The 12117-nt window shown below is 45.9% G+C and overlaps 1 protein-coding gene across 6 annotated transcripts in view; it reads right to left on the bottom strand.

Moving 5' to 3' along the window:
• HNRNPUL1 (heterogeneous nuclear ribonucleoprotein U like 1) overlaps positions 1-12117 on the bottom strand; it is a 35931-nt gene that overhangs the window by 11249 nt on the left and 12565 nt on the right. For all 6 annotated transcript variants that reach the window (XM_055146179.1, XM_004620715.3, XM_055146180.1 and 3 more), the window contains exons 5-10: positions 11110-11249; positions 8469-8568; positions 6285-6397; positions 2485-2751; positions 1117-1239; positions 895-1023 (exon numbers count right to left, since the gene is read on the bottom strand). In XM_055146179.1, the coding sequence (XP_055002154.1) occupies positions 895-1023; positions 1117-1239; positions 2485-2751; positions 6285-6397; positions 8469-8568; positions 11110-11249 (872 nt within the window). The remainder of the gene's footprint in view (positions 1-894; positions 1024-1116; positions 1240-2484; positions 2752-6284; positions 6398-8468; positions 8569-11109; positions 11250-12117) is intronic.

Here is a 12117-nt window from a genome sequence, read left to right as displayed (position 1 = left end):
CCCCTCTGAACTCACAATAGACTGAGCCCTCCGCATGCAACTAGACATTTCCATACTCAGTTTTTTAAAAAAAGCATAAACACAAGGCCAAGGAACGGACTTTTTCAGGCTCCAAATAAGGATCTGCTAGTTGAGTGAGTCTCTGGGTCCAATATTCCCCATGATACCCACACAGGCTGCAAATGTGAGCTCAGTCTAATGAAGCAATCCTTAACCATGTTTGGGTCATTCTTCTGAACCACCAAAACACCATGATCTTTGTGTCCTATAAACTGTCCTTATATTTAATCAAAGGACCTATTTGGACCTGCACACAAAATTCTGCTGACCTGGGAACCTTGGGAATGTCCATGGTTCCCAAGTCACCTGGTATTAAGAACCCCACTGTCGGAACTGAAAAGCATTTAGAAAACGTGACTTATATGAACTCAGTCAAAGACACGCTGCTGGGAAGCCAGAACCTACGTATTCTGAAGCAAGTAACAGTTACCATATGCAAGCCCTGAATCAGAACATGGGTGCCACATTATGAACCCAGAACAGGAGACCAAGACACAGGCTGAAGTCAGCAAATCACAGGAACACAGGAAGGAAGTGGCAGAGCTGCATTCAACCCCTGTCTGTCTGGCTCAAAAGTCCATGCTCTTAGGTGGCCTTGGGTTGCTGATACACCAGGACTACACCTGGATCACAGCCCCCAGACATTATGGTGAAAAAGAATCGAAGAACTGGGGGCTATGTGTGGTGATACCAGTTCAAATTCCTGACACCATGATGGTCCCATGAACACAACCAGGAATAGTCCCTGACACTGCTGGGCATAAGTGTCCCCTCCCACCACTCTGTGGGGGGAAAAAATAAAAAGCCCCTGCCCTCTTGGAAGGGCAAAAGTACCTGATCGAGGATATAGTTGCGTTTCTTGCGGGCAGCAATCTGGATGAGGCGGTTGAGGCACTGAGTGGCCTGCTGGATCAGAACGTCCCAGCGGCCAGCGTAGTTCCGCTGTCGTCGTAGACCCATTACCTGTCGAGGGATTGGTCAGAGGTGGGTGGTCCTCATAGGGCAACACTGGGGTCGGGTGGGGAAGGTGGCTAAAAAGCCGAAGGCCACGCTTACCCGCATTTTATCCATGATGGCATTGGTACCCAGGATGTTATACTTCTTGGAAGGATTGGAAGCTGCATGCTTGATGGCCCAGGTGGTCTTGCCAGCAGCAGGCAGGCCCACCATCATCAGAATCTGTGAGAATGAGAGGAAGGTGGTGTACAGGATGGCAGGTTGGTGCCACTTGCTTGGACTTGCTGGTGACGACGAGAGTGAATCAGACCCCACGGGCCACCTCTGGGAAATAAAAGCACTAACAGCAGCTATCTTAGTGCTGCGGCTGGAATCAAAGCACTAAGACTTGTCACTCTCCTCATTCACATACAGAGGGAGAGGAAATCAAGTGCTATTATTATCATAAGCATTCCCATTTGTTTGGCAGGGTTCTATGACTATCACTAGAGAAAGGCCCAGGGAAGGTTGTACACTGGTGCTAGCCCAGAGTGGGTATAAGAACTGGGAGAACTGTCCTGCATATGAGAAAAAGACTCAGCCTCCTGTCTAAGGACATATACCTCACCTCACTTGGCAAACACTAGATGCAATGTAATGAAATGAAAGCTCAACATGAGAGAAATAAGTTTGGTGGGGGTGGAGAAATAGCAGAGAAATACCCTGGCTTGACTCTGGTGCTGCATATTGTCTCTTGAGTACCACCTGATTTCTAAGTACCACTGGGTGTGACCCAAAAACCAGGGAAAAAAAAAAGAGTGTATGCTGGGCACGAAAGAGGTCCAGATTTGATTCCTTACGCTACAAGCAGGACTACCCAGAACAGAGTCGAGGTGTTAAATCACAAAACAAAATTTGGAAAGTGTTTAGGTGGTAGGGAAAAGCCTACAAAATAATGTTGAGTGAAAAAGGTAAGACTGCAAACATTCATATGGTAAGATCTTAAATATGAATGTATTAACATAAAGAAGATACCTAGCAAAGGACATTTGTTGCAAAGGGTGAAACGCAGGGAAATCCTAAATTTTCCAAAATAATAAACATGTATTCCATCCACAGACTGCTCTTTCTGTTGACAGAGCGATGTGGCAGGGAGAGCAGCCTGTACAACCTCCTTCAAGAGCACACTTGCCAGGAAGCACCTGTGCCAGGGTTCTGAGTGCATGAAGGTGCAGAACAGCCATTTCTTTGGGAAGCTCTCTAAGATTCAGTCTCTGACCTGAGCTCCCGCCCTTGACTCTTCCTTAACCCACGCCCCACTTCTCTTCCCCCACTTGGCACTCTCAGAGCCTTTCAAATGTGTCTAGCTCTGTGGAGTCTGGAGGGAGAGGCTCCTGGTCATGAGATTCCTCAGGCCCCAGCTGGTTGTGGGGCCACCACCCCAGCCCAGAGAGGTGGTGTCCCATGCAGCCTCCCGGGCCCACTCACCTCACACTCGGCCTTGCTCTTTGGTCCAACAGTGCCCCGGATCCGCTCACCCAGAGGAAGGTGCTGGATGAAGGTGAAGCCTGGGAGGACGGAACAGTAGGGCTCGGCCCGCTGCCCAAAGTTGAACTCCACGGCACAATTCTTCACCAGGACATGTGGGTAGAGGGCCTGACCTCCCAAGGCTTCCTTCTGGATTCGGAAGGCAATGCCCATCCACTTCCCATTCTTGGTGAAGGAAAGTTCCACGTCGTTCCCACATTCAAAGTCCTGGGAGAGAAAGCCAAAGGAGTGCCAATGCTCAGCTTACAGCACTGGGGCCATGCAAATAACAGACACAGGCCAAGGAAATGAAGTTGGCCCACAGATCAAATGGCATTCCTTTCCAACTGAACACACCACCCAAAGCCTTCCTTGCCAAGGCCCCAAAGTTGGTGGACGTAAAGTGTGATTTTAGGATGCTCTCAGTCTTGGGCCGACTCCAAGATGATGACAGAAAAGGTGACCCTGCTACCCTTAGCCCCACAAGGGCAGTTGCTGAAGGCAGGACACACATACATCGGGGCAGGCTTCCCATACCAAGTCCAGTCTACAAACACGATCATTAGTTCCCCATCTATTCCCCACTCCTTCTGGGGCAACAGGCTGTGATGATCTGGCCTGAGGGAGTGCAGGCAGGAACTAGCTGGGGAATCAGATAAGGACACTCAACAGAAGTTCCTGAGGAGTGAACCGGTCAGCTACGTCCTAAGTAATAAAAGGAAACATGCCATATTCGGAGTGGGAGGAGAAAATCCTATATATAAAGAAATTTTATATGTTATATGTTATTTGGGTATAACTGCCATGGTCAACAGAGGGCCAGACCAGCGAAAGCAGAGTCTTGAGCAGTTTTAGGTGCAGGCGAAAAGCCAGGCAGGAGGCACATTCACTCATTCCACTCTTCTTCCTACTGAGCTGCGGAAGTTCAGTGGTGAAAACCGTGCTCTAGATGGCAGACTGCCTCAGCCTCAGTTCTACCACTGATTTGATCTTTGATTTCCTTATATAAAAAAAAAAGATCGACTTCTGTATTCCACAGGGCTGTTGGAAGGGTAAAGTGGGTTAGTACATTTCTTTTACAGCAAGCGCACACGAATGTGAGTGTTCGCTCCAGGTGAGAAAGAGACACAGCTCCGGCCTTCTGAGTATAAGGGGTTCTCTATTACCCTAGGAACTTGGATTTCAGGCTAATGGCAATAAAGAACCTTCTGCTTCATTTTAAATAAAGAACTGACCTGTCAGAAATGTCACTTTTTGAGTGCAGGGTTAAAGTTTACAATTAAGGGAGAGGTCGGCAATGGGATCAGGTAGTGGACTAAAGCCAGTACAAGGTGTGGTCAATCTTCTCAACAGGGAGACGTCCTAGGACCAGTCACTCTCCAAGAAGGGGTGAAAGTCCTCCCCTCAGGAAGCTCCTCTACTCCCAGTGCCAGAGTGATAGTACAGCATGTAGGGTGCTTGCTTTGGACGCAGTCAACTCGGGTTCAATACCCCACTCCCTCCATCTCATCCCCAAGTCCACCATGAGTGATCCCTAAGTGCAAAGCCACAAGTAAGCTAGGGTGTGGCCCCAAAATAAAAATAAAAAGCTTTCCTCCTTCCCTCTATGCTCCCAGGGTGCAATTCCATACTGTCCCTCATACGGATTTGCTCCTAGAGCCCACATAGCTGAAGATCAGGTCAGAGGAGAGGGAGAAAGGAACACCCCATTACTGCAGCATTGACTTTCAGCACTGAAACCAGGTAAAAGGACACCTGCAGCAAATCGTTAGGTAGATACTAAATGAAAGACATAAACCAGAAGTTAACTAGTAGAGGACTGATTATATAGCATGGAAACCCAGACTCAAAACTACAGTAAAAACCAAAGACACTCTCAGTATAAAAAGATCTCCAGAGGGGCTGGAGCAATAGTACAGAAGTAAGGTCCTTATCTTGCACAGAGCCAACTCAGATTTGATTCCAGGCATCCCATAGTTCCCCAAGCACTACCAGGAGTGATTCCACAGTACAGAGAGAGCCAGGAGTAACCCTTGAGCATCACAGGATGTGGTCCACAAACCAAAACCAGAACATCTCTACAATAACTAAACTGAGAAAGAGGCAGAGCAGCATGCTTAATATGGAATCTTTTGTATAAAGGAATTCATGTGTGTGTGAGAAGGCAGGTACAGAATAAGGTCTATTTGCTTTTGGAGCTTATCTAGCTGGCCCCAGGGGCTGTTCCCAGCAGCAACAGGAATCATGTGCGCTAAGGAAAAAGGCTCCATACATACAGAGTATATGCTTCGCCTTCTGAGCCATTTATCCAGCCACCAAAGGGAAGGGCCAAACAACTACACTGCAAACCTTTTTATACTTCCAGATATCAAGAAGGAAATCATGAGCTTCTGAACAATGAGAAATTGTTTTGAAGGCCAGACAGTACAGTGGATAGGGTACTTGCCTTTCACATGGACAACCTGGGTTTGAGTCACTGGTACACCATATAGTCCCCAGAGCCAGCCATAAGTAATTCCTGAGAATAGAGCCAGAAGTAACCCCCCAGCACCATTGGAGGTGGCCCAAAAACCAAAACCAACACTCCCCCATCCGCCCCCGCCAAAAAACCACAAAGTGTTTTATTATAAGAGGATGTAAGATCCTGAAAGATCAAAGGCAAATATTTCTGACTCTAGGGAAAGACAGGAGAACACAACATATGAAACTGACTGCACACAAAACTGCTCTAAAGAATAGACCTGGGATGTAAACGCAGGTGATGGCATGATTATCAATGTGAAATCTGAGTTTGTGACAGGAAAAAGTTTGTGACAGCTTTACTTTGAGCTACTACACTGAAGAATTATAGGTCAGATGAAACAGAAAATGGTACACCAATGTCAAGCTGAACATTTCTTCTGATGAAAACATAGGGCTTGTAAATTAGAAATGGTATCAAATTTGAAAGAAAAGAGTATATGTATATAAACACGAGGGAGGGAGAGAAATCAAAAGCAAAAGAAAATAGTCCATCTCCCCTCTGGGGCTTTGTGGCCTATGTATGAACACCTACAATATCCAGTGCGAACAGTATTAAATAGCAAGTAATGAGCATTCAGGATGTACCGGGTAGTCTTATAGTTCTTTTACTGGATTTTCCTAATGATCACCCCCCCATACAGGCGGGAGGCGCGATCTCATCTAGAGAGGGAGAGATGGGTGCTACATTGCCCAGGGCTGTGGCTAAAAGCACAGGCACCAACAGTCATAACTCCCAGCATCTCAGGGATTGGGTACTCAATCCTGTTCTGTACCCCATCCCTGACCCCTGAGAGAAGAGCACTGTAGGCAATTTGGGTCACCGGATGTGAGATGAAAAGAGAGAGCAGCTTTGGAATGAGCTGTGCCAAGATGGGACAAGAGCCAACCCCACTGTCAAGAACAGATAAACTATCTCTTAACAGAAAACGGAACACTTCCTGGGTCTGATTAGAAAATGTTACTCTGGTTTCTAGAAACTTTTAGGAAAAAGGTTTACACCTATGTTCCCTACTTTGTTTTTCCAGGATGCTAGGAAAGACCAGAGAGGGGCAGAATGGCAGAGTTTTGCACAAAATGACAGCAAACATTTCAGTGTATCAGAGACAATGGGGGATGGTGAGAGTGGCTGGAGATGGGCGGACAATGGACAAGAGGAAATTCTGAAAAAGAAACCTGCAGGTCCGCCTGATGGAACCAACACTGGATTTTGCCAACTCCCACCGGCTGCTGGCACTCACCGCAAAGCAGCCAATCACATCATTCTCTGCAAACTTGTCTCCGTAGTTCTCAAACCGGCTATTGGTGGACTTCTTCCCAGTGCCTCCATAGCCATAGGAGAAAGGCTCCTCGCCTGATGGGAGAAATAGGCAAAGGCAGGTTAAACCTGCGATGGTCACAACAGCCTTCATGGCTGCCACATTCAACTGAAAAAAAAAAAAAATCATTCTGACCTAGTTTCAATAATCAGAGAGTTGGGGGAGGGAGGGATGTAAAGAAGATCCCCTTGAATGGAAGTCCTTTCTTTCATTAGGAGTAGGAGCTGAACAAACAGAACTGCTCAGAAAGGGAGAATTTGGAAAGAAAGGGAGATGAGGAAGAGAGGAAAGGGGATGGAGGAAGACAATCTCCCCTGTCATACTCAATGTACAATTGAGTCTACTAATAGCAACAATTTTTGGTGAAGGAAACTGGTAAGAAGGTTAGAAGACTGGTTCCTCATCCCTAGGAAAGGTACCAGATTTCCTCAGACTACAGAACAGGCACCAAAGTGATCTGAGATCCCAGTGGCCATGGATGAGCCAGATGACATGAAGATCACTGCTAGGAACCTAAGGGGCATCGAGCTAGAAGTACACAATCTGGAAGTCCACAAGCATGAAGTCTAGACGAATCTTCTAGAAACAGATGTACGACTGGAGCTTCTTCCAGACCTTTCTATCCTGGCCTAGATCAGCTAGCTACCACTGATCTGCAAATTGAGATAAAGATAAAATGAGATGGCCATGTAGCTGAAATCAAAGTGCTAAGACTCATAAACAAAAATCATACACCCGTTTTGACCGTTTCTACTTTAAAGATCAAGCAGTTGACATCAAAGGCAGCAAGAACAATTTCATACCAAAGTTTGTAGAAGTACAGTTGCTTTGCAGCAAACACTATAATCAACTGAAATTATCTATCAAACTTTTACAAATAAGTGACACTATGTAATGAAAAATCATTGCAGTGGTCAAAAGCTATACTTTATAAAAATATACTGGTAAAACAAACAAACAAACACTAGGCCACACAATAGGATGTTCTGTGTGACCCAGTGTGATATACAAAGAACAAAGAGGACTCTTCAGAAGACCAGATAAAAATGTTCACAATGGTTGGTTATCTGTAGGTTTAGAAGAGATTTTCTCTTTACTCTCTCTGTACAGCATGATTTTTTTTTTAATTTTTAATTTTTCTCTCTTTTTTTGAACCCTAGATGTTACTTCTGGCTCTAAACTTAGGAATTACTCCTGGTGGTGCTCAGGGGACCATATATGCCAGGGATCAAAACTAGGTCAGCCGTGTGTAAGGCAAACACGCTCCCAGCTGTACTATTGCTCCGACCTCTAGTATGATTTTTTATTTTTTTTTTAGCATGATTTTTTAAATAAGAAGCATATACCATGTCCCTAAGTACAATGTTAATTTAATACGACCAAGAGAGAAGGTCTCAATATTTGATAAACAAAATCAGCTATCTGGGATCAAGTCAATGACATCTGGGACCTATTAAAATTTAAGTTATCATAATTGACAGCCCCCAGCATCGCCGGCATGACCCCAGCTGTGCTGCAATGCTGAGGAAATCCTTGGCACATGACTGAGAAGTGCAGAAAGGAACCAAGCCTCCAGGCCGCTTGGCCACAGCTTCTGAGCAACTCCCCCCCTCCAACAAAAGAACAAAAACCAAATAAAAAAAAAGACAAAACACAATAAGAACCTGTCAATGGACAGGCCCTGGTCAACCAGCCTTCACCTTTGCTTATCTTTGCTTCTTATTTTATTCTAGATTATGCCTTGGACAGAGACCCCATGAGAGCCTAGTGGAGTCGCAGAACTTATTTTCAGTGAAGGTCTGAATACAAGAAAAGTTTTTTTTTTTTTTAAAGAAAGAAAACAGTTTCCTAAAATGAACTGTGACCCCTCTCCTAAAAGCGGAAGGAAAAGACTTGATTCTCCATGGAAAAGTTGTTAGATGACTCTGGCCACTCCAGCTGAATTTTGTCTGAACAGGTCAATGGCAAACACCTAATCCTCAGCCAAGGCTAATAATTCTAACTCTGTTGCAAGTTCAAAGCTAGGAAGAAGCTTAGGAAGCTTGAGAATGCAGGGGCAGGGCAAACGGCTCCATTCTCTAGACTGTATGGCTGCCCTCCCCTCACCTAGCTGGGTGCTGCAGGAGTCCAGGGACCAGCCAATGCGAACAACGTGTGGGTCGGGCTCTGTAGATGGAAGGTGCTTCACGGAGATCTCCTCATTGATCTGGGGAAAGAGCATAAGAAAGTGTTAACACCAACTCTCTGCAGGCTGGTCATTTATGAGGCAATATAGGAGGGAAGCACACATGCATTAAGAATAACAGGTGGGGGGAAAAAGACTAACAGCTGAGGGAGGGGAAAGGGAGATGAACTGTTGCATAGCACACATCTAGCATGTGTGAGACCCTCATGAACCCCAGGATCACATGCACATGCTCCCTTAACATCTAGCCACTGTTGGGTAGAGCCATGCTAAGTCAGAACTAAACATGTACTTTATCACAATATATTCCTATGTGTATAAATAAACATGTGCACGATCAAAAGTATATCCAACGTGGCACTGTTTATTTACAAGTAAATCAGTAAGGTACTGGCTTCCATTACAGCATACCTATGCAACAAAAGGTGACTTGGCAGTTAAAAAGGCTAAGGCAGGGCTAATGGATAAGTATGGAAAAAGATCCCAGGTATAGTGTCAAGTCAAAGGACAAAACAAATGCCCTGTGACAACAAATACAGCCTCAGACACTGACTAATAACCACACTTATCTGTATTTGCAGCTTTTGAAAAGATACTCTTTCATTAACTCTTTAATACATATTATTAACATCTTAACAACTTCCAAGTCAGGAACTAGCCTATAACTGATAAAAAGTATTGTGAGGGGCTGGGAAGATAGTGTAGTGGGGGAGGCATGACCTGCATGGAGCTGAACTGGGATTCATCTCCCACATCCCAAACCCCACAGGAGATCCCTGAGCAAAGAGCCAGGAGTAAGCCCTGAAAATCATGGGGTATGACACAACAAATAAAACCCCAGAAAAGTACTATCAGTTTAATTAGCTTATGAGAAGCACTCAAAATGACTGATAGTGCCGCAGTCCTTAGCTTTTCCCTAAAATTGTGGGCTGGGACCCCATATAGTCATGTAACTGAACTGGGGGGGATTAGAGGGGAGTTCCACAAAAAAATCTAGCAACAGAGTGTTTCTGAATACGCAAAGACCAAAAATTAATTCAAAATCAACCACAGAGGCCAAGGGGAGGCTTGGTCAATCCCTGGAGCTACATGGTCACTAATAAAAAAATTAACCATGTAATGATTCTGAGACAACTGTACTGCATTTGTCAGGTGAAAGAGGGCGGCATGTGGGAAGAAGCCCTGTCTTAAGACAATAAACCATAATAACTTGGGGTGGAGAGAAAGTACAGAGGGTAGGGTGCTTGGTTTTGCATTTGGCCAACGTGGTTCAATCCCCAGCACATGGCCTCTTAAGCACCACAGAAGTGACACCTGAGCAACGAGGCAGGAGAATACACTGACTAAAGACAGGCACGGAAGAAGCTCCCCCCTCCCTTCTCCCCCCCCAAAAAAACCCCCAAAAAACAACAACAACAAACAAACAAAACTCAAAAACGAGAGCCTTAGGTCTCAGCTTCTACCTCTGTGGGGAATTAAAGGTGCCACTGGCAGAGCTTGGCACCATATCTAGTGAATGCACAGTGCTCTAGAAATATCAGCTACCAGAAATAAGTCTGGAGATACAAAGGACATAAGAAAATTGCTAACCAGTTATTTTTAGAAGGTAGGATGAGGAAAGTGGGAAGGTGTTGAGTATAACCTGCTTTTTCACCCTATCGTTTTAGTGCTGGCTGAACTTTATTAGATGAGTACACAGCATTTTCATAAAGCTTGACACAGGGATAATGACAGAGAAAGGCCCGTCAGAACGGAACCTATCTTTGCCCACTTTACCTGTGTGTGTGTGTGTGTGTGTGCACATGTGCTTATGTGTCAGGAATGAACTCAGAGCCTCATACTCGCCAAGACTGTGCTTTATCCCTTTCCTACACCCCTGACCCTCACTGACCTTTCAGTTTCTCCCCCTCTGTGGTGTTAAGGGTTTGAATTCAGAGCCTCACACATACGCAAGCCACAATCCTATCCTCATCTCCTCATAATGATTGCAGTTGAGTCCATTCTTGTGAGATCCACATAAGAAAAGCTCAAAAGGCTGGATAACATGCTTTGCACGAAGGAGTCCCAGGCTCGGTATCTGGTGCCACCTGATCACTGTACTCTGCAGGGGGTAGAGTAACCGCTGAGTACTGCTGCAGTAGCCCTGAAACTAAACTGAGTAATGTGAGGCGGATAGCTCCAAGGGCTGAAGCACGTGCAGGAGGCCTGGGTCCAATGCCCTACACCCCATGATTCCCCTAAAATGGAGCTGGGAATAGCTCCTGAGCACTGCCAGGTAGTGCCCAAAATCCAGATGAACGAATAAAATGTCACCTCCTAGATTGTGTGGCTATATATCTGGGGGTTAAATCCCACCAGGCAACAATGCGCTCACTGAAGCAATGTTATCCAGTCTTGCTTTTTCAGGTGTAGCGTTTGTCAATCACCTGTCTGCTTGGTTACAAAGTCTATGCACAGACAAATCTCTTCTGCAACCTCGTGCTAACCTAGATAACTAATGACAGGTTATTCCAAAGGATGGACCTGTTTTTTGCCCCCAATCCCTCTGCTATTCCCACTCACCTTCATCTCAAAGCACACACGGCCTCTTCTGACGCCATAGCTGGCACGGGCTCCTGACCACAGGTATGCAAAGCCCTCGATTGTGAGTGGATAGCCACTACTCCGGTCTCGGGCCACCTTGAAATGCAGGTCACAGTTATCTGTGAAGGAAAAAGTCTGTAGTTGGCTGGTGTTTTCAAGATCTCAAGGTGTGGAGGACATGGCTCACTGGTCAACCACCTAGCTCACATGGATGAGGTCCTGTGCTGAACCCCCAGCACCATTAAGCAGACATGATAAGTGGTAAGTTTCACAAGAACACTTGATCAGGAAACCCGTTCTGAGACTATGGGGGCAGAACTGAGAAACCAGCTGCATTCCTCAGCCATGCTGGTGTCCAGCACCTCTCAGTGTTTTGCAGCTGGCCAGGGCAGATACCCCACACAGGGACTTTCATCTTCACCTGCCTGAAGTCAAAGGACAGTCTTTGGAGGCTCTATAAACTGGACAACTGCCTTTCTTTTTTTCTTTGCTTTTTGGGTCACACCCAGCGATGCTCAGGGGTTACTCCTGGCTTTGCACCCAGGAATTACTCCTGGCGGTGCTTGGGGGACCATATGGGATGCCGGGGATCGAACCCGGGTCGGTCATGTGCAAGGCAAACGCCCTACCCGCTGTGCTATCACTCTGGTCCCTGGACAACTGCCTTAAGACAATGCACACTAACAAAAAAAAACCAAACAAACAAACAAACAAACAAAAAAAAAGGGGCTGGAATGATAGCACAGCGGGTAGGGCGTTTGCCTTGCACGTGGCCGACCCGGGTTCTAATCCCAGCATCCCATATGGTCCCCTGAGCACCGCCAGGGGTAATTCCTGAGTGAAGAGCCAGGAGTAACTCCTGTGCATCGCCGGGTGTGACCCAAAAACCAAAAAAAAAAAAAAAAGACAATGCACACTTGCCAGGGAAGAAGAAAGTCTATATCCCAACTTCAAGGTCCTACGATTTAAAGGAAAAGCTTCTCCCCA

This window comes from Sorex araneus, chromosome 8 (assembly GCF_027595985.1).
Source record: "Sorex araneus isolate mSorAra2 chromosome 8, mSorAra2.pri, whole genome shotgun sequence".
Lineage (NCBI taxonomy): Eukaryota > Metazoa > Chordata > Mammalia > Eulipotyphla > Soricidae > Sorex > Sorex araneus.
The sequence above is the reverse complement of the archived record's forward strand: the minus strand, read 5'-3'. Positions and strand labels throughout refer to the sequence as shown.